The sequence below is a fragment of the Microtus oregoni genome, unplaced genomic scaffold (genome assembly GCF_018167655.1).
Source record: "Microtus oregoni isolate MIOR12 unplaced genomic scaffold, Mior012 000015F_ref0000493, whole genome shotgun sequence".
Lineage (NCBI taxonomy): Eukaryota > Metazoa > Chordata > Mammalia > Rodentia > Cricetidae > Microtus > Microtus oregoni.
In genome coordinates, this window is record NW_024543074.1 from 11,547,396 (window position 1) to 11,569,447 (window position 22,052).

Sequence of the window (22,052 nt, forward strand, 5' to 3'; positions counted from 1 at the left end):
CCATATCTGGCTAGAAGGTAATGACACATTGCTAAAATGACATGGCCCCTTAGGTAGTTGGTTTCATATGGCTCACTGAGACACCTTTTTTCTTCTTCTTCTTCTTTTTGAGGCTGAACCCAGGGCCTCACAACATGCTAAGTGCACGTTCCCTGAGCTATATCCTCAGCCTTGTATTCTCTACTTTTTATATCTACTGTCCATTTTCCTGTAGTCAAATAAATTTTTCTTGATTTCAGCATGAAACTTCTGTTTACCAGAATGCCTTGCCAAGGATTCTCTGTGGTCCACGGCGATTTCAGCATGAAACTTCTGTTTACCAGAATGCCTTGCCAAGGATTCTCTGTGGTCCATGGCAGTTTTACCAAGAAGCTCACTGCCTGGTCCTTACCAGTCTGGGTATTCCCTAACAATAATGATGTGTCTCTCACTGGTCTTCATTCATTCTTGCCAGTCTAGAGTGTCACATTTAGCAAATAAGAATATAAGATACTCAATTAAATTTGAATTATAGATAAACCACAAATAAGCTTTAAGTATAAATGTCCTACTAAACAACAAATATTTGAACATTACAGATCAAACTCAAGGCCGTGTACATGCTGAGCTAGTAGAAATATCTCCTTAATATTGAATGAGGAGCAATTACATTTTTTAAAAAATGCATTTAGGTCTTTGCAGGGAATATAGTACTTGTCTAGAAGGTTCATAGCCCTGGGTTCAATCCCCATTACTAATACACACGCACACACACACACATATAATGGCTAATCTCAGTTGTCTATTCCCTATTATCTGTAATCACCTGGGAGATGGGTTTTCTCAGACATTATCTGGATTAGGTTAATTGAGGTGGATGACCTACCCTCTGTGGGTGGCACCATCCCCTAAGCAGGGATGCAATGTGACCAGCTGCTTCAGGCTCCTGCTGTCTTGATCCCCTCCCTCCAGGTGGAGTGTATGGTAGAGCTGTAAGCCAAACAAACCCTTCCTTCCTAGATTGAGACAGGCATGTATTTCATCACAACAACTAGAAGAGTAACTAACAGATAATCATCTGTACGTATTTATGTGTTATTGTTTGTCTGAAATTCACATTTAACTGAGAACCTATTTTTACTTAGTTACCTTATTTGTCCACCCCCGAAAGTTGCAGTCTATTTCTGGGATCCCACAGTTTACTACACATATCTTCTTGGCAGTGACCACTGTATCGCGTCAGCCAGTATCCTATCACATTCCATTCTAAGCAGAATAGATGGGTAATTCCCATAATGTGAGTGTGACTCGGGGATGCAGAAGTAGCTGTCTTTTTCTCCAGGGCAGAGGGCTCTCAGGGCTTAGAGCATGCTAGGGAAGTGCTTCCACCGCTGAGCCATACCATCAGTTCCAGGGTCACTTCTCATGACTGTTATTCACCCCTACGCTTCCAAGAATAAAGGCAATGGCCCCCTTATCCATTAAAAACAAAACCCCAAAGACTTCAGATGATCACCCAACTTTCTAGTCTGATAGGAAGAGCCACAGAGATAACAGCCTTCACATTTTAGTCTTCCAGTTCACTGCACCTCTAAAGGTAATTTAGCAGTCCCCTAAATATTTCTGGAGGGTTTTGTTTAAGTTTTTTTGGTTCTAAGGATTGCACATTAGGTAAGAAACCCAACAATAGCTCCATTGTCAAATCTCTGTATTTCCATTGAATGACATTACTCTGAGAATACTCTGTATTTCCATTGAATGACATTACTCTGAGAATACTCTGTATTTCCATTGAATGACATTACTCTGAGAAGTCAGATCATGCTGTCAGAAAGTCACCAGACTGGAACACACCTTGAAGCAGTCCTATTTATGAGATCCATATTTATTTTTATAATACAAAAATATTATAACTAGAACCAGCTAGACGGTTGTTTGTGGTTTGTTGAGCCAGGTTTTCATATAGCCTGTTCTGCTCCAGAACTATTTAGCAGGGGATGACCTTGAACTTCTGATCTTTCCTCCACTTGAATGCTGGGATTAAGACAGTACCACCAAGTCCAGCAGAGCTGTTTTGAAAACCTGTTAGCTAAGTTTGGTATTATGTAAAAATAAGGGAAATGATCACTGAAAATAAAGAATTCATAATAAAATGGTATTTTGTGAGGTACTTATAATGTTTACAACATTAATAAACCAATATACACTGTACCAGTGTAACTGAAATAACTTAATAATTCTTATGGCATAGAAGGTTCATTTAATAAAAATAAAATAGCTAGGCTGGACATGGTGGCTTCTGACAGTTATCCTAGCTACTTGGAAGACTGCGGTGGAGGGAAATGTAAGTTCAAGGCCAGGAGTCAACCTGGGCAACTTAGTGAGATCCTGTCTCAAAAAATAGAAATTGTATAGGTAAAATATTTACAAAGCTGCTATTGTTGTTGTATCAGTATTAAAATGTGTCCTACTTAAATTGTTTACTAATTTTTACTTTAGAGTTTATATGCTTTTCATTGTAACCACTCTGCACATAGTATACTTACATTAAACTACTGCTTCTCATGAGCTTCTAGTATTTATCTTGTCTTGCTTGTTTTAGGACTGGGTATCTCTATGTATTCTTGACTGACTTGGAGCGCCTTATTCACAAAGATTCACCTGCTAGGCGTGCACTTCCACACCACATTTTAAACTTTAAAAAAAAAAAAAGAAAGAAATATTTTTGACCCCAGTAGTGGTGGCACACACTTTTAATGACAGCACTGGGGAAACAGGCTGGCCAATCTCTCTGAGATCAAGGTCAGCAAGGCCTACGCAGTGAATTCCAAGACAGCCAGGGCTACACAGAGAAATTCTGTTTCAACATCATGTACACATACACAATAATAATAAATAAAAGTTGTTTCTTTTTTTTTTTTTAAGAAAATGAGCGTGGTAATGCATGCCTTTAATCCCAGCACTGGGGTGGCAGAGTCAGGGGGATCTCTGTGTTTTCCCTTGTGACTGAAAGTACCTGGTCCTTAGTACAAATACTCTGGAATGCCAGAGGCATCAAATTCTCCAGAAGTTTCCAGCCATGGGTGCTGCAAGATGAGAGCTCCTCTCTGCCAGAGAAGTGATCTCAATTACTGATGCATTACTTGAACTCCTCCTGCCTCGTCATTTTGAACGTTGGGATTACAGGAATGTGACAATATGCTTGGACCTCCCCTCCTTCCCTACCCCTCTCTCCTCCCTTTCTCCCCCATTCTTCCTCCACTTCCCCTTCCTCCCTCCTTCCCTCTCTTTCCTGCTGGTGTCTCAAGCCTTTAATCCCACTACTTGTGAGGCAGAGGCTGGGGAATTTCTAAATTCGAGGCCTACACCCCGGTCTACAGAGACAGGTCCAGTACAGCCAAGGTTACACGGAGAGACTCTCGAAAAACCAATTTAAAAACAAAAAGTGCTGCGCGGTGGTGCAGCCTGGTTAACAAAGTGAATTCTAGGGCAACACAGAGAAACAGTCTCGAAAAACAAACAAAAAGGAATCCTCATGCCTCAGTTTCAAGAGACAGTGAGAGTATAAGCAACCACCCCCCGCTGAGCTGTTAGAAAATCTAAGCTGTTGGAATTTTTTTTTTGACGTATTAAAATGCAAAATGCATCCAATCTAGTTTTTGACATCTCGATCCCTATATTCTCGAATTGAGCAAATGTAGGGTTAAGAAAGATCTTGGCAGAACACTAGAAAAGGCGGGGCGGGGGTGGGGTGGGGAGGCGACGACTACAGGGGACGGACGCAGTGATACAAGGCACGGAACACGACACCGGAACTAAAGTGAGAGAAATGCAGGGATTGACGTGCGGAAGTATTTCACGGTAGGACCTGGTTGGATGGGATTAGCGAGGGACCGGAAGGACGGTGGAGGAAGCCCATTCTCCGTCATGGCGGGGCCGGTCAGCTTGCGAGAACTTCTCATGGGAGCGTCGGCCTGGCTGGGCTCTGAGAGTCCCGGAGGTCCCCCCGCTGAAGGCGGAGGGAACGCGGCTGGCGTGCCGGAGCCTCCGTGGAGGGAAGATGAGATCTGCGTGGTGGGAATCTTCGGCAAGACGGCTCTGCGCCTGAACTCCGAGAAGTTCTCTCTAGTGAACACTGTGTGCGACCGACAGGTTTTCCCTCTCTTTCACCACCAGGATCCTGGGGATCCCGGGCCTGTATTCAAGACGGAAACGGTCTCCGTCGGAGAAGCCGGGGGAGCCGGGGACCCGGGGGCTGCCGCCGGGGATTCACTTCGTGGAGGTATGGCTGCCGCGGAAGGTAACCAAGCTGAGCCAAGTCCCCAGGACTTTAGCCTTCTGCAGGCTTACTATAACCAGGAAAGCAAAGTCCTGTATCTTATTCTCACTTCCATCTGTGACAATTCACAGCTTCTGCGTGCTTGTCGGGCTCTCCAGAGCGGAGAAGCTGGTGGCGGCCTCTCTTTACCTCACGCGGAAACACATGAGTTCTGGAAGCATCAGGAGAAGTTGCAGTGTCTCAGTCTCCTTTACCTTTTCTCTGTCTGTCATATATTGCTCCTGGTCCATCCGACTTGTTCCTTTGACATCACTTATGATCGAGTATTCAGAGCCCTGGATGGGTTGAGACAGAAAGTACTACCCCTCCTTAAAACAGCCATTAAGGATTGTCCAGTTGGCAAAGACTGGAAGTTAAACTGCCGACCTTGCCCGCCTAGACTCCTTTTCCTCTTTCAACTCAATGGAGCCCTTAAAGTGGAACCCCCTCGGAGCCAAGATACAGCTCATCCAGATAAGCCCAAGAAGCATTCTCCCAAAAGAAGACTGCAGCATGCCCTGGAGGATCAGATCTATAGAATCTTCCGCAAGAGTCGAGTCTTGACGAATCAGAGTATCAACTGCCTCTTTACGGTACCTGCCAACCAAGCTTTTGTGTACATAGTCCCAGGAAGCCAGGAGGAGGACCCAATTGGCATGTTGCTGGACCAGCTTAGGAGTCACTGTACTGTGAAGGACCCTGAGTCTTTGTTGGTGCCTGCACCCCTCTCTGGACCTAGGCGTTATCAAGTGATGAGGCAACATGGCCGACAACAGCTCTCCTTCCACACCGATAGCAGCACCTCTAGTTCTTCAGGCCAGCTAGTGGATTTCACCCTTCGAGAATTCCTGTGGCAGCACGTGGAGCTGGTCCTAAGCAAAAAAGGTTTCGATGACAGTGTGGGCAGGAACCCACAGCCCTCCCATTTTGAACTTCCCACTTATCAGAAGTGGATCTCAGCGGCTGCGAAACTGTATGAAGCGGCTATTGACGGGAAAGAAGAGGATTTGGGCTCACCCACTGGGGAGCTAACCTCTAAGATTTTAAGCAGTATTAAAGTCTTAGAAGGGTTTTTGGATATAGACACAAAATTCTCAGAAAACCGGTGCCAAAAAGCTTTACCCATGGCTCACAGTGCCTACCAGTCCAACTTGCCTCACAATTACACCATGACAGTCCACAAGAACCAGCTTGCCCAGGCCCTTCGAGTATACAGTCAACACGCGCGAGGCCCAGCCTTTCACAAATACGCCATGCAATTGCATGAGGACTGCTACAAATTCTGGAGCAACGGCCATCAGCTCTGTGAAGAGAGAAGTTTGACTGACCAGCACTGTGTACACAAATTTCACTCCTTACCGAAATCAGGTAAACTCCCAAGTTTCCGACCTTTTGCAACGAAAACTTGAGCTGTGCTTTATTATTATTGTGGGCTTGTATGGTGTGTGTTCATGGAAGTGCACCTGTGGAGGTCAGGGGGCAACCATCCCCATGTAGTTAGGCTTGTGCAGAAAGCCCTTTACCCGCTGAGCCTCTCACTGGCACCTGAGCTGTGCTTGTACTCTTATTTTAAGATGATTTGTTTGGTAGGCATTGGTATTTTTGTTTTATAAAGAGCCCTGCAGAAATTTAAGAGTAAATTCTCTTTTTTTATTCTTTCTTTGTTTTATTGTTTTACCGTTTTTGTTTGTTTGTTTGTTTGTTTGTGACAGAGTTTCACTGTGTAGCCCTGGCTGTCCTGGAACTTGCTCCATAGACCAGGCTGGCCTTGAACTCACTGAGATCCGCCTGCCTCTGCCTCCCAAGTGCTGGGATCAAAGGTGTGTGCCATCATTGCCCAGCATTTTATTATTATTATTACTTTGAGACAATTCTTTATTTAGTTCTGGCTGTCCTGAAACTCTGTTGGCCAAATTGGACTTAAACTCAGAGAAGTCCTTCTGCTTCTGCCTTTGGAGTGTGTGTTGTACCACACCCAACAAATAAATAACCATCTATTTTTATTTTTAAAATTGCATTTTGCGTGTGTATGTGTGTATGTTTATAGATATGTGATTACTATGACATTCAAGTGGAGGTCAGAGGACAACTTGTAGGGTCATTTCCCTCCTTCTACCACATGGGTTCTGGGGATGGAACTCAGATGCCAGATGAGCCATCTTGCCAGCTCCAGCCTTAAATTTTATCTTCTACCTCTAAAAGGAAACTATCACCCATGACTATTTTTTTTAATTTAAACAATGAATTCTAGTGAGTTGGTCGATGATAATTATTAAGAAACATGAAATTTCAGAAAATGTGTGTTCACCTTTCATCTTAGAGTATTTGTTGAATTGACAGGAATATAATGAAATGGAAAGTCATCATAATGTTACACAGAAGGAAAAAGTCACTGAGAAATTCAACTTATTTATTTTTGAGGCAGGGTCTCCCTGTAGACCAGCCTGGCCTTGAACTCTTAAAGATTCTTCTGCCTCTGCCTCTAGATGGCCCCACCACTTCTGGCTAGTTCCCAACCATTTCGAATTAAGATGGGGTGTAGCTAGGAGACAGCGCACTTCCATTGCATATATGAGTGAGGCATCAGTCTCATCCTCTGCACTGAAAAAGGGGGTAAAACTTAAAGCTTATGTGTTTAATCAAGATTTTTGTTTGTTTGCTTGTTTGTGTGTGTGTTTCTTAATTGCCAGAGAACTACTATCTGGAGAACTTGTTGTAAAACACAAAGTAAACTTGGCTCTGTGTTGTCTTTGTGAGATTAATAATGACAGTTACATCTTCCAGGAGAAAAACCAGAGGCGGATAGGAACCCACCTGTGCTCTACCACAATAGCCGAGCCCGCTCCACCGGAGCCTGCAACTGCGGAAGGAAACAGGCACCTCGAGACGACCCCTTTGACATCAAGGCCGCTAACTATGACTTTTACCAGGTAGACTCTGAAGCTCTGAAGCTCTTTGTTACTGAATATTATCCAAGTAAAAGTACATATTCAGAAGCAGAATGCTTAGAAAAGCCAATGTAACTGCAGTGCTATAGAAACAAGGGCAAGTTCGTGACATGCACTTCTTGTTTTTTTTTTCCTTAACCATACTTTATGCATATATATTTAGTATTTAAACTATTAAACTATTAGAATGATACACTTAGAGGTTTTTTGGGGTTTGTTTTTTTGTTTTTGTTTTTTTGTTTTTTTTTTGAGACAGGGTTTCTCTGTGGCTTTGGAGCCTGTCCTGGAACTAGCTCTGTAGACCAGGCTGGTCTCGAACTCACAGAGATCCGCCTGCCTCTGCCTCCCCAGTGCTGGGATTAAAGGCGTTGCGCCACCATCGCCCGGCTAGAGTTTTTTTTTTAAAGATGTATTTTCACTCATTTATTTGAAAAGAGGCCTCTTAAAATGTATTTGTTTATTTGTTTGTTTGTTTGTTTGTTTTTGAGGCAGGGTCTCTTTATGTAGTTCTGGCCATCTGGAGCTTGCAGTATAGATCAGGCAGGTCTCTAACAGAGATCTGCCTGCCTCTGCCTCCCAAGTGCTGGAATTAAAAGCATGAGTCACTGTGTCTGGCTTAAAAAGAAGTCTTTATTATCCAGCTCATAAATATCCATTATTATAATTTTATTTGTTACTTCTTTTACTAAAATACCTCATCAGTAATATTTTTATTTCAGTATGTGTGTGTGTACCACACATGTACCTACTGAATTCAGAAGAAGACATGGATCCCCTGGGTCTGGAGTTAAGGTTGTGAGCCACCATGTGGGTGCTGGGAGTCAAAGCTGGATCCTTTGCAAGGGCAACAGGTGCTCTTACCCACTGACCCATCTCTCTGATCTCCATTGATACGGTTTTAAACAGAAGTGAAAAAGTGAAAATTTCTGGTCATAAAACCACTTCCCAAAGCCGAGTGGTGGCTCACCCCTTTAATCCCAGCACTTGGAGGTAAAGGCAGGTGGATTTCTGTGAGTTCAAGGCCAGTCTGGTCTACAGAATGAGTTCCAGGACAGCCAGGGCTACACAGAGAAACCCTGTCTCAAAAAATAAAACAAAACAAACAAATAAAAAACCACTTCCCTAAAACAATTTTTTTAATGATTTTAAGTGGGTCAGTGCAGCAAATGTGTCCAGTGATTCTCGGTGTGTATTTCTTATCAGAGTAACGGTCACGGAGATTAAAAACAGAGCCTGCCTCAAAGGAATAACTCACACTGGATTCTTTTGGTATACAAAAGTAGTTCTTGCTACTTCAATAACCAGAAAATTGAATTCACATATCCACTGTCAAAGGAAATAAAAAAAAAAACTGCATGTTCTTTGCTAATACATTGATTGCTAATCCTCCTTGTTAGAATAAAGTGTGTGTTGTTACATTTGTTTTGAGACAGACTAGCTCAGGATGGTCTGGAACTTGTTGTGTGGCCCAGGCTAGCTAACCTTCTGTTCTGCTTCACTCAGCCAGCCCTCCCAAAACTGTGTGATAGGCCTGCACTACCCCCTCTGCTCAGTAACATGTTTGGTGGGTTTTTGTTTTTTGGGTTTTTTGTTGTTGTTGTTTTCTTGTTTTGTTTTATTTTGTTTTTTGTTTTTTTTTTTTTACTTATTTAAGCATACAAAGAAGAATATATTATTTGAAACAAAAAGTTTCCACATCTTTTTTCTCCTTATAGCTTCTGGAAGAAAAGTGTTGTGGAAAGTTGGACCATATCAATTTCCCCGTATTTGAGCCAAGTACTCCAGATCCTGCTCCTGCCAAAAATGAACCATCTCCTGCCCCACCTGACTCAGATGCCGAGAAACTTAAAGAGAAAGAACCTCAAACCCAAGGAGAGAGCACAAGCCTGAGTTTAGCTTTGAGCTTGGGCCAGTCAACAGATAGCCTGGGTACCTACCCAGCTGACCCACAAGCCGGAGGAGACAATCCAGAGGTTCACGGTCAAGGGGAAGTGAAATCTGACAAGAGGCCAAACTTGGTTGATCGGCAGGCATCCACAGTTGAATATCTCCCAGGCATGCTACATTCAAATTGCCCAAAAGGTCTGTTACCCAAATTCTCCAGCTGGTCTTTGGTTAAACTAGGCCCAGCCAAGTCCTACAACTTTCATACAGGTTTGGACCAACAGGGCTTCGTTCCAGGAACAAACTATCTTATGCCTTGGGACATTGTCATCAGGACTAGAGCTGAAGATGAAGGAGACTTAGACACAAATTCCTGGCCTGCTCCAAATAAAGCTATTCCTGGAAAGAGAAGTGCAGTTGTCGTGGGGCGAGGACGGCGGCGGGATGACATAGCGAGAGCCTTTGTTGGCTTTGAGTATGAAGACTCTCGAGGTCGGAGATTCATGTGCTCAGGGCCTGACAAAGTAATGAAGGTGATGGGAAGTGGACCAAAGGAATCAGCTTTGAAAGCCCTAAACAGTGATATGCCCCTGTACATTCTGTCCTCATCTCAGGGCAGAGGGCTCAAACCACATTATGCCCAACTTATGAGGCTTTTTGTTGTGGTTCCTGATGCTCCTTTGCAGATTATACTGATGCCACAGGTAAGAAATCAAGCCCTTCCCCTAAACAAACAAAACAATGCTTTTCCCAGGGGATTGTATTTATGGGACAAATCACGTAGCCCACGTTGACTTGGAATTAGATGTGTAGTTTTCAATGGCCTTGAATTTCTGATCATCTTGTCTCTACCTCTCAAGTGCTGGGATTTTAGGTGTGTGCCTTTTTCTTTACTAACTGTGCTGTATCCCAAGCCCATGATGCTTATTTAGATACAATGTTTGTTTGAGAGTCTCCTGTGGTCCAGGCCATCCTGAAGCTCACTCTGTAGTTAAGATAACCTTGAACTTCTTATTCTTCTCTCTCTACCTCCTCAGTGCCAGGACAGCAGGGCACACACCCACACCTAGTTTAGGCAGTGCTACAGCTTTCAGTGAAGGTTCTGTGCATTCTAGGCAAGCCCTGTACCAACAGAGCTGTATGCCAAGCCCTTTGTTCTGATCATTTTTATTTATTAATTTATTATTTTGGGTTTTGTTGTTGTTGTTGTTTTGAGACAAGCTTTCGCTATGTAGCCCTGGTTATCCTGGAACCCAAAACATAGACTAGGCTGACCAAGATAGAACTCAGAATTCTTCCACCAGATGTGCTCTAGCACTGAGTGGCCTTCCAGCCCCATGTCCACTTGAATATTTTTGTTTGCATATATTTATTTATCTGTCTCTTTATTAATTTGTTGTTTGTGTGCACACTGCTATGCTAGGCCAACCCTCTACCCACTAAGTTACATTTCCAGTACCTCATTTCTTTTAAAGCCAAGATCTTTATCGATATAACTATGACAACCATTAGTAAGAATTTAGTTTAATTCTAGTTTTCCCGACACCTGCTGATTTAGAAGAACAATCAAAACAAAACAAAAATACAAACTAGGAGGCTGGAGAGATGGCTCAAAGGTTAAGAGCACTGGCTGCTGTTCCAGAGGTCCTGAGTTCAATTCCCAGCAACCACATAGTGGCTCACAACCATCTGTAATGAGATCTGGTGCCCTCTTCTGGCCTGCAGGGATACATGCAAGCAGAACACTGTATATGTAATAAATAAATATATCTTTAAAAAAAAAAATACAAGCTAGGTGAGGTAACTCATGCCTTTAATCCCAGCACTTGGAAGGCAGAGGCCGGTGGATCTCTGAGTTCAAGGTCTACAGAGCAAGTTCCAGGAGAGCTAAGGATACAAAAGAGAGATCCTGTATCAAAATGAAAAACAAAACCTGGTCAACAGAAAATAGAAAAAAAAGTAGAGGGCTCACATCTTTAATCTCAGCACTAGAGAGACAGGAGGATCTCCAGGAGTTCAAGGTCAGTCTGGTCTACAGAGTAAATTCCAGGACAGTCTCTGAAGTTACAGAGAAACCTTGTCTCAAACCCCCTGCCCCTCAGAAAAAAAGAGAGAGAGAGAGCAAAGGGAATAAGACACCAAGGGGATTAGGTGAGGACCCAGGAAAGTGCAGCAGCTTCCGCCTTCCTGTTCAGTGTGGCCGCTTCATCTTCAGTGGTTTTTGAACCCATTGTTCACTCATCTTTCTGGTATTTCTTATTGAGAAATCTAAAAGTAATTCTGTTACCTGTGTTTTTTTAGGTTCAACCAGGCCCACCACCATGTCCAGTATTTTACCCAGAAAAACAAGAAATCACTCTCCCACCTGATGGCCTTTGGGTTCTGAGATTTCCTTATGCATATGTGACTGAGAGGGGACCTTGTTTTCCCCCTAAGGAGAATGTGCAGCTAATGAGCTACAAGGTGCTCCGTGGAGTTCTGAAAGCAGTGACACAATAGGTTTCCCACCATCCAGTTCCAGGCTGGAGCTCATCTTGTTTTAATGTGTGTGAGATTTTGTTTTAAATGTGTGTTCTGTGTTTTCCCAAAACCAAAATGTGTTTTGGCTAGAAGTATTCAGTATTTGGACAATAATTGTTCCATTATTTCATTATGTTGATATTTATTGTAAAATAAATAAAAGTTTGTTGTTTTAGAAAAAAGGATACAAAATGTATAGTTGTTATATGTTTTGTTTCATTGTCCATAATATAAGGCATATTTTCATCATAATTTAGTGTTTCATCTTTCTGATAAAATGATGTGTCAGTTGGGATATTCCTTATATTCTTTTTTCTCTCTCGCCCTTCTCTTTTCTTTCTTTTTTTTTTTAAATATTTATTTATTATGTATACAATATTCTGTCTGTATGCCTGAAGGCCAGAAGAGGGCGCCAGACCTCTTTACAGATGGTTGTGAGCCACCATGTGGTTGCTGGGAATTGAACTCAGGACCTTTGGAAGAGCAGGCAATGCTCTTAACCACTGAGCCATCTCTCCAGCCCCCTCCTTTCTTTCTTTCTTTCTTTTTTTTTTTTAGACAGGGTTTAGTCCTGGCTGTCCTGGAACTCACTCTGTAGACGAAGCAGGCTTCAAACTCATAGATCATCTGCCTCTGCTTCCAGAGTTCTGGGATTAAAGGTGTGTACCACTATACCTGACCTATTTATTTACTATATGTATGAGTGTTTTGCCTGCATGTATGTACATAGACTACACGCATGCATGGTGCCCACTGAGGTCAGAAGAGGACATTGGATATCTTGGAAGGGAACCACCACGTGGTTACAGAAACTGAACCCAGATCCTCAGTAAGGAAAAATGCTCTTAAACCAGGTGGTGGTGAGCCACGCTTTTTTTTTTTTTTTTTTTTTTTTTTTTTGGTTTTTCGAGACAGGGTTTCTCTGTGGTTTTGGAGCCTGTCCTGGAACTAGCTCTTGTAGACCAGGCTGGTCTCGAACTCACAGAGATCCGCCTGCCTCTGCCTCCCGAGTGCTGGGATTAAAGGCGTGCGCCACCACCACCCGGCTCTTTTTTTTTTTAATTTTTTAAATTTTTTATTTTTTTTAAAGATTTATTTATTTATTATGTATACAACATTCTGCCTCGATTGTATGCCCACACGCCGGAGGAGGGCGCCAGATCTCAGTACAGATGGTTGTGAGCCACCATGTGGTTGTTGGGAATTGAATTTAGGACCTCTGGAAGAACAGCCAGTGCTCTTAACCTCTGAGCCATCTCTCCAGCCCGAGCTGCACTTTTAATCCCAGCACTCGGGAGGCAGAGAGAGGCAGGTGGATATATGCGAGGCCAGCCTGGTCTACAGAGCAAGTTCCAAGACAGCCAGAGCTGTTAGACAGAGAATCCCTGTCTTGAAAAACAAAACAAGTCTTCTTAATGGGCAGTGTTGGTACATGCCTTTTAATCTCAGCACTTGAGAGTCAGAGCCAGGCAGATCTCCCAAATTGGAGGCGCGCCTCAAACAACACCAAGTGTTCTTACTGACTGAGCCATTCCTCTAGCCCCTGGCCTTGAACTCTCAACACTCCTGACTTAGCCTGTCTAATACTGGGATTGCAGGTGTGTGCTAACAAAAACTTTTTTCAGCACTAAGCACTGAACCTCAGGTCTCATGCATACCACTGAGTTATATCCCCTTTCCTGTTCTTTATATTTGGAGACAGTACCTAGCTGGGGCTAGCTTTGAATTCATTCTGTAGCCCAGGCAGGCCTAGAACTTCAAATCCTTCTGCCTCAGCCTCCAGAGTAGTTGGGATTACAGGCCTGTACCCTCAGGCTTGGCATAAATATTCTTTAATTAAATACCTATTCTATGAAATAATTTGCTAAGTGTTTAAATCTTACCAGTCTACAGTAACTCCCAGCATACCACCATATCACCAATTGCGGCTATGCCATCCATTAGATAAGTGCAAAATAAATTAGAGACCCAAAGTAGTGTAATTGGTTCTATTTTCCCAGATACATTTTAAATACCGTACTAACAGAATTAGAGAATTTAATCTCAATGTATGTGAAATACAGTGTTTATCACATTTCCAAAAGCTGTTTCCTGACCCAGCAAGATGGCTTAGTAGGAAAAGAAGCTGCCACCTCAGGTCCCCCATGGTGGAAGGACAGAACTAGCTCCATAGCATAAAAAATAAACAATGAGCCAGGCGGTGGTGGCGCATGCCATTAATCCCAGCACTCCAGAGATAGAGGCAGGATCTCTGTGAGTTCGAGGCCAGTCTGGTCTACAATAGCTAGTTCCAGGACAGGCTCCAAAGCTACAGAGAAACCCTGTCTCGAAAAACCAAAAATCAGTAAATAAATATAAACGATGAGATCAGATGCAGCAGCCCTTGCCTGCACTTGCAGCCAATCAGGAAGGAAGATGAAGCAAGGCAACTACTTGGCCATAGGAGTTTGAAGCCAGCCTGAGCTAAACAAGGTGAATCCGTATGTTGTTGCTGGTTATTTCTTCCTGAGAATCAAACCTCTGGTTTTGAGGGGTTCGTATTTGGAAGGCTGACAAACGTGGATCTCCAGCCTGGTCTTGGTGAGTTCTAGGTCAGCTAAGGGTACATAGTGAGACCCTGTCTCCAAAAATAAATAGTAAGTAAATAACCCCAGTACTTGGAAGGCAGAGGCAAGCTGAACCCTGTGGATCTGAGGCCAGCATGGTCTACACAGTGAGACCTTGTCTAAAGAAACCCGAGGCCTTGAACCTGCGAGGAAAGTGCTCTACCACCGGACCACAGCTATAGCCTCTGTGATGTGATTAGTTCCTTTGCATGAACTAAGATCCACAGACAGGCATGCCTATAATCTCAGCACTCCGGAGGCTGAGGTAGGAGAATCGGGAGTTCCTCTACCTCATAGTGAGTTCAAGTCTAGACTGGACTAAGTAAGAAAGACCCTACCTCGCAAAACCAACATCCTATCCCCTTAAAACGTGATTCTTAGTGTTTTCCAAGTTTGTAATGTGTGAGGTGAAAAAGGGAAATGGAAAATTTATTTGCCAGCCTTCATAGGAGACGATTTCGTTGCCAGTCTCTTTATTTATATTTATTTTGTGCTGGAACTTGAACCGGTACGCTTTGCTAATTGGGCTACACCTTCCAGCCCCAAGCTTCTTAAACGAACTGTTGAGTCAACATTTCTTGAGTACGTAACGAATTCGAGGCATTGGGAACAATTCTTCGCATTTCCTAGCGAAGGGGCTAAGACTTGCCCTGGAATCCTCCTTGGATGTACATTTCCCAATTATGTCAGATTTTTCCTGAAGGCTATCCCGCTTGAGGGTGCCAAAACAAAACCCAAACAAATAAAAACACTGGCAAGTGCCCAACCCCTTGCCTCGGGACCTTCTTAGAACCACTTAGGCGTGGGACACACGTTCGGCTCAACGCCGAACGCTCCCTGCCGCAGCGCGCCTGCGTAGCGGAGCCCCTTTGTTGCTCCGGCACCGGGGTCGGGCTGCGCCTGCGTGGTGAGCCCGCACGAACAAGTGCGCTGCGCCGAGGGCGCCGGCTGGGGGCGGGCGACCTCGAGCAGCCGCCGGCGCCGCAGCCGTTGCCACCGCCGCAGCGCAGTGGGGTTCAGAGGCCCAGAAGGTGGTGACCGAGGATGTCGTCCACCGCGGCGTTTTGCCTTCTCTCTACCCTGGGAGGGTATTTGGTCACGTCGTTCTTGTTGCTAAAATACCCAACGTTGTTGCACCAGAGAAAGAAGCAGCGATTCCTCAGTAGGCACATCTCTCACCGCGGAGGTGAGAGGGGTCCCCAGAACCCGATGGCGGAGATGGGGGTGGCTTCCTTGCAGTAGGTAGAGGGTAGGGGTACCGGAGAGACCGAGGAAGGATGGGCTCCAGTGACTGGAGGGCTTCCTCAGATGAGTCGTCCCGAGGGGAAGAAAGGGGTCTCGTGTTCCAGTCCTGGTGGGCGTCTCCGGGGAGCAAGGGTGGCAGGGCTTCTGTGAGGAGGTGAAGTGCAGGATGGGAGCGAGAAGTGGGGCGTTTCTCAGCCCGAGGAAGGATGATCGGGAGGACCTTGGCAGCTAGGCACAAAGCCGGTGCAGATCCAGGAGACACCCGCAGAGGGAACCAGGAACAGAACAGACTGCTTGGAACCAGCTGGTGGCTGAGTCCGTGGGGAAGAACTTGGGCTCAGGCAGGGCTGAGGATCCTCTAGACACTTGGAGCGAGCCGAGGAGCAAGAGGTGCCTAGTGACCTGGCCCACCCTCCACGCATTCGTAATTGAACTCTGGAGAGAAAGGTCTCTAAATCCAGGGACTTTTCCAAGGTCACAGTTAGAGCGTGGACTAAAGTTAGACAGGGAATTCGGAGGATTCTGGTTCCGAGGACTCCAAACCTAGTACCTGCTTTCTTTTTTGTTTGGTTGGTTGTTTTTAATTTTGAACAGCACCATTTACCCCAGCAATGGTTCGTAGGTTTCTAAAAGACTAAAACATGATTTCGCTTATTAGTATTGTTTTTTAAAAGATGGTAAAGTTACCTTGCAGAAGTATATTGCTGTAAGGATCAAGGGGAGTTCCTACAACAGCCATGTCTTTGCTTCAGCGTTACTTTTAATAATGTGACTTCATTACATCTCAATAATAATGTATAAAATATAAAATTGTTTCAGTCGCTTTACAATTTTCTTTTAGGGCGAATGTGACCCCAGGTTAAAATATCTTAAAATGGAGCTGATGGTGGTGGTGGTGGCGCACGCCTTTAATTCCAGCACTCAGGAGGCAGAGGCAGACGGATCTCTGAGTTTGAGGCCAGATAGAGCGCGAGATCAGCTAGAGGGAGTTTCCTTGTCAGCCAGGGCTACGCAAGAGAGACCCTGTCTCAAAAAAAAAAAAAAAATTCTTGACATGTACAGTTTAATGATAAATTCTATAGTCTAAAATTTGACATAGTACCATAATGCTTTTTGTTTTTAGAGTTTCCAAAGTTGGAGTGTTGCTATGGAGCCCTGGCTGGCCTGCAAGTCGCTATGTAGACCAGGCTGGTCTGGAACTCTGCCTCCGCCTTCCCAGATCTGAGTTTAGTAAAGGTGTGGGACCGTGGCTTCTATTTTGACTAATACGGCATAGCAATGCATTATCATTCTTTTGTAGAGTTTTGTCAGTTCAACACAGTTTCCCACTTTTGTTTTTAAAGACTGGGTTGTTGTTTTTGTTTTGTTTTTCCTGTATAGCCCTGGCTGTCTTGTAACTAACTCTGTAGAGCAGGGTAGCCTTGACTGCCTGCCTCTGCCTCCCTGAGTGCTGGGATCAGAGTCATGTGCTCTCATGCCTAGCTGTTGGTGATTGGTGTGTTTTCTAGCACTTACCTACTAGAGCACATGCTTGGAGGTCAGAGGACACTATCCGATGTTGGTCCTTGTCTTTCACATTGTTTGAAATGGAGCCTCTTATTGTTCATAGCTGAACTCACCAGGAAACTTGAGTTGGGGCTTGGAGCTTCTCCTGCCTGAATTTACCATCTAGCAGTAGGGGAACTGGGATTACACACAAGATGCCGGTTCTACTGATTCCAGTTTATGCATGGGTTCTGGGTTCTACTACTTCTGACGTTTGGGTGGGTTCTGGGTTCTACTGCTTCTGGCCTGTATATGGGTTCTGGGTTCTACTGCTTCTGGCCTGTATATGGGTTCTGGGTTCTACTGCTTCTGGCCTGTGCATGGGTTCTGGGTTCTACTCCTTCTGGCCTGTGCATGGGTTCTGGGGATCTGAAGCAAATGATTTACCCACTGCACTCGCTATCCAGCTCAGTCCTTGCCATTTTGTTGTTGCTTTTTAAATAGTCTTACTGTATATAGCTCAGGCTGGCTTTGAACAGAATGGCTTTGAATTTGAGATACTCCTGCCTCAGCTTCCTAAGTGCTGCCAAAACAGGTATTTGTCACCCCAATCTTCCTTTTGGAGATTATTATTTTAGTTTATTTAAGGTTTTTTTTTTTATTTATTTTTCGAGACAGGGTTTCTCCGTAGCTTTTGGTTCCTGTCCTGGAACTAGCTCTTGTAGACCAGGCTGGCCTCGAACTCACAGAGATCCGCCTGCCTCTGCCTCCCGAGTGCTGGGATTAAAGGCGTGCGCCACCACCGCCCGGCTATTTAAGGTTTTTTTGTTGTTTTGTTTTTGTTTATTGTTTTTGGTTTTTAAGTCAGGGTTTCTATGTGTAGCCCTAGGTGTTCTGGAACTCTCTCTGTAGACCAGGCTGACCTCAAACTCATAGAGCCTGCCTCTGTCTCTCAAGTGCTGGGATTAAAGGCACATGCTACCATCATGTGGCTTGAAGATTATTCTCTTGTGGCTGAAGCCGCAGTTTTTCATTGGTTTTATAAACACTGCACTAGCACACTGTATGTCATATATAGGAGGATATTAATGGATGATATAATGGTGGCCAGACAAAAACTCCAGGGAAAGTAAACATCAATTCATATGCAAACGTCTGAAAGTTTGTAGAAGGAGCTGAACCAATATTGCTTTCCTTCACAGCTTTTAAATCTAGATCATAGGCAGGGAGATGGGCAGAAACACCTGCTGCCAGGCAGTTCAATCTGAGGGACCCAACATGGTAGGAGAGAAGAGCTGAATCCCACAATTTTTCTGACTTCCATGCATATGTGTACACGTGCATAAAATAAGTAAATGTTTAAAAACATCTTATTCAGGAGATAGAGAGTTAAGTTCTGAGTGCTGGCTGCTCTTCCAGAGGACCTGGGTTCAATGCCAGAACCCATAAGGTAGCTCACAACTGTCTGTAACTCCAGTTCCAGGGGTTCTGACACCAGTGCACACTAAAAAAAAAATATTTAAAAAAGTTTTTAAAAATCGTATGTTAAGATGCAAAATGCAATGTTTCCTTTCATTATCCTATCAAAGATGAACTGATCCAAAGTAATTAGGAAACACTACATAAAGGAGGAAAATTAATATAGACTGAAAACACAGGGGACTGGGAAATCGCTCAGTTGGTAAGAGGACCCGAGTTTGAGTCCCAGAACCTGTGTAGAAGAAGCCTGGAGCTGTGGTGTATGTACATGTATTCCCAGTGTTGAAGAGGTGAAGACAGGTGCCTTGGACTCTGGCCAGCTAGTGCAGTCTATGTGATGAGTGTAGGGGATATTTCGTGCACTCTGACACTCCCAAGATTGCCAATAAAGAGGGTGGAGCCAGCTACTAGCCGACCCAAATAGCCAGAGGTTTTAGAGAACTGAGGATATAGAGAGAGAGACGGGAAGTGATAGGGAGGGGTTTGGAAAGATTCATGGCCCTTTTGGATCAAGGAAGGAGAGAAGGGAGGCTATTGGATGTTTCTCTGATCTATCAGGTTCTTACTCAATATCTGACTCCTGAAATTTTATCAATAAAGAATAATTAGATAAATACTTCATTTGGTGTCCCGTATTGAGCACCATATATAGTTGTGTTCTCTCCTGGGGACCACCGGCCTCTTAGTATAGCACGCCCAACTTGCTCCAAGTCTATTGGCAAAAATCCGTGCACCTAGATTTTCCCTCCTCTTTCTCTCTCTTCCCAGAAAGCCTGTCTGTCCTCTCCTTCCTAGCTGTTGGCCAGTTAGCTCCTTATTACACCAATCACAGCAGTACATCTTCACACGATGTACAAATATCCCACAACAAGTGAGTTCAAGGCTTATGAGATATTGTCTTCAAAAAAAGTGTTAGCACTAGAAATGACACCTAAAGCTTTCCTCCAAACATAAACACTCATACATACACAAAAAAAGTACACAGTGGAACTATAAAATAAAATGAATAGGTTAGTCCTAGCACTGGGAAGGTAGGAAGATTGTAAGTTTGAAATCAGCCTGGTCTACATAGTGAGATGGCTAAAACATAAATGCACCTGAGGCAGGAAAAACACAAGTTCAAGGTCACCCCTAGATGTGTAGTGAGTTGGAAGCCACCTTGTGTTGTGTAAGATTCCATCTCAATAAACCTATAGTAGGACTCAGTAAACCTATGGTTGATGGCTCAGTAGGTAAAGATGTCAGCTGCCAAGCCAAACAACCTGAATTTGATGGATGGGACTTGCATGGTAGATATGTTGGGTGGTTTTTGTTACCTCGACATAAACCTAGATGTATCCGAGAAGAAGGAATCTTAACTGAGAAAATACCTCCATCAGATTAGCTTTGTAGGGTGTTTTCTTGACTAATGATTAATATGGGAGGGCCCAGTCAATTGTGGGCGGGGCCATCCCTGGGCAAGCGGTCCTAGATGGTATAAGAGAGCAGGCTAAGCAAGCTATGAGGGACATGTCAGTAAGTAGTGTTTCACCATGGCTTCTGCTTGAGTTCCTGCCCTGCCCTCCTTCAGTGATGGACCGTGACCTAGAAGTGTCAGCTGACACAACCCCTTGGGTGGCAATGGTCTTTATCACAGACAAACAAGGTGTCTGTGCACACTGTGGCGTGTGTGCTCCCAGCGCACTCACATGAAGTAAGTAATGTGTGAGGACAGTTTTGAGGAGCTGAGGAAATGGTACTTGCCTAACATACATGAAGACCCACGTGCCATCCCCAGACCCATGTAAGCCAGGAATGGTGGCACGTTCTGTAATTCCATGTTTCCACATGCTGGAATGTGGAAACAGAAGGATCAGATGTTCAAAGTCACCCTCAGCTGCATAGTGAGTTCAGCGCTAACCTGCAATGCACGAGACCCTGCCTCAAAACCACAGAGGGAAGAAAGTATTTAGTGTGTAGAATTGTTTAATTGTAGATCCGGAAACTGTAGTTACTTCTTAGGAGAAACAAAAAATTAATTAGGCTGTTTCTGTGAGTCACATGATGATGATTTGAGAGAAAGTAAATTCAAGCAAGTTCACGAGGGAGGACCTACCACTAAATAATTCCTTGGAGAGGAACACTGTGTTTCTTAATTAGTCCCTCGGGAACTCTGCAGGCTTTACCAGGTGAGTCTCAGTAATCTGCAGGAATAGTCCCTGAGGAATTTACTTCCTAGTTTTAGAGCAAATAGAAGAATATGGAAATTGTTTGCCTGTAAAACTGAAAAGGAAGAGGCTGTCTGGGTGGTAGCCTGGCACCATAAGGTCCATGTAGCGTAGCTCATGGTAAGAAGACAGGCTCAGATGTACCATTTATGTGACTCTAGAGCTAATGTCATGTTTGGGGTGGTGGTATTTTGTTGTTTTGTTTTGGAGGTGGGATCTAACTATGTAGTCATCTGGGCTAGCATCAAACTCACAATTCTCCATGGCTTTGTACAGCGGAGATTACAGACGCGAACTACCATGCCCTGCATTGCCATTAAATTCCCAGGGAAGTTTAATTGCCTCACAGGAGAGGGATAGTTGTTAGGATCTTAACGAAGTACAGAAAATGCTGCGTGTCCTGTCTGCCCAGGGCCTCCTGCATACTAGACAAGCTTTCTACTCCGACATGTATCTCCAGGCCTCTTGAGCACTTATTCAGTATTAGTGATAGCTAAGTGATTTAATCCATTAATATGGTTTTAATCTTAACACTTCAGAGGCAGGGCAGGAAGATCTCTGTGATTTGGAGGGCAGCCAGGAATATATAATAAAATCCTATCTTTAAAAAAAAAAAAGCCAAGCATTGGTAGCGCAAATAATTAATTCCAGCACTCAGGAGGCAGAGGCAGGTGGGTCTTTGTGAGTTTGAGGCCACACTGGTCTACTGAGTAAATTCCAGGACAGCCAGGACTGTTACACAAAGAAACCCAGTCTCAAAAAAGAAAGAGAGAAAGAAAAGATCATTCTTGGTTACACTTTGGGATACATGAGACACTATCTCACTAGCTTTTAAAAAATTAAATCTTCAGCACTCTATTATCTAAAATAACCAAAAATGGAAACAAATTAAATATCTCAGAATATAGATGTAATAAATCAAGGAGTAGTTATATAAAGAAATCTATCATTCAGACACATTTTTAAATGGCATAAGTCCATTAAGGAAATAACCCACTGGAACTCACTTTGTAGACCAGGCTGACCTCAAACTCAGAGATCCTCCTGTCCCAGTCTCCCAAGTGCTGGGACTAAAGGAGTATGCCGCCGCCACCGGATTACTCACCAGTTTTACATTTTTTAAAAAGCAAATTATAGGCGGATCTCTGTGAGTTCGAGACCAGCCTGGTCTACAAGAGCTAGTTCCAGGACAGGCTCCAAAACCACAGAGAAACCCTGTCTCGAAAAACCAAAAAAAAAAAAAAAAAGCAAATTATAGCCAGGTATGGTGGCAGACATCTTTGATCCTGGCACTTGAGGGCCAGAGGCAAGCAGATTTCTGTAAATTTCACAGCCAACCTGATCTACACAGCAAGTTCTAGGACAGCTAGGGCTGTGTAGA

The 22,052-nt window shown here is 43.9% G+C and overlaps 2 protein-coding genes across 2 annotated transcripts in view; both read left to right on the forward strand.

The window, feature by feature from the left end:
- The first annotated feature begins 3,884 nt into the window (after positions 1-3,884).
- Positions 3,885-11,895, forward strand: Smg8 (SMG8 nonsense mediated mRNA decay factor). Its single transcript, XM_041665896.1, has 4 exons — positions 3,885-5,665; positions 7,082-7,227; positions 8,961-9,833; positions 11,431-11,895. The coding sequence occupies exons 1-4, from the start codon at positions 3,907-3,909 to the stop codon at positions 11,626-11,628; spliced, it is 2,976 nt and encodes a 991-aa protein (XP_041521830.1). The 5' UTR covers positions 3,885-3,906; the 3' UTR covers positions 11,629-11,895.
- Positions 11,896-15,160: 3,265 nt separating this feature from the next.
- Positions 15,161-22,052, forward strand: part of Gdpd1 (glycerophosphodiester phosphodiesterase domain containing 1) — a 35,623-nt gene continuing 28,731 nt past the window's right edge. Inside the window, exon 1 of the mRNA XM_041665900.1 lies at positions 15,161-15,441. Within this exon, the coding sequence (XP_041521834.1) occupies positions 15,300-15,441 (142 nt within the window). The 5' untranslated portion in view covers positions 15,161-15,299. The remainder of the gene's footprint in view (positions 15,442-22,052) is intronic.

What these genes read in the sequence shown, in the direction of transcription:
- Smg8 (XM_041665896.1), top strand. Translation starts at nt 3,907, where the DNA reads ATGGCGGGGCCGGTCAGCTTGCGAGAACTTCTCATGGGAGCGTCGGCC. An exon ending in TCACTCCTTACCGAAATCAG is followed by an intron (nt 5,666 to 7,081) that starts GTAAACTCCCAA and finishes TACATCTTCCAG; the next exon opens with GAGAAAAACCAGAGGCGGAT. An exon ending in CTAACTATGACTTTTACCAG is followed by an intron (nt 7,228 to 8,960) that starts GTAGACTCTGAA and finishes TTCTCCTTATAG; the next exon opens with CTTCTGGAAGAAAAGTGTTG.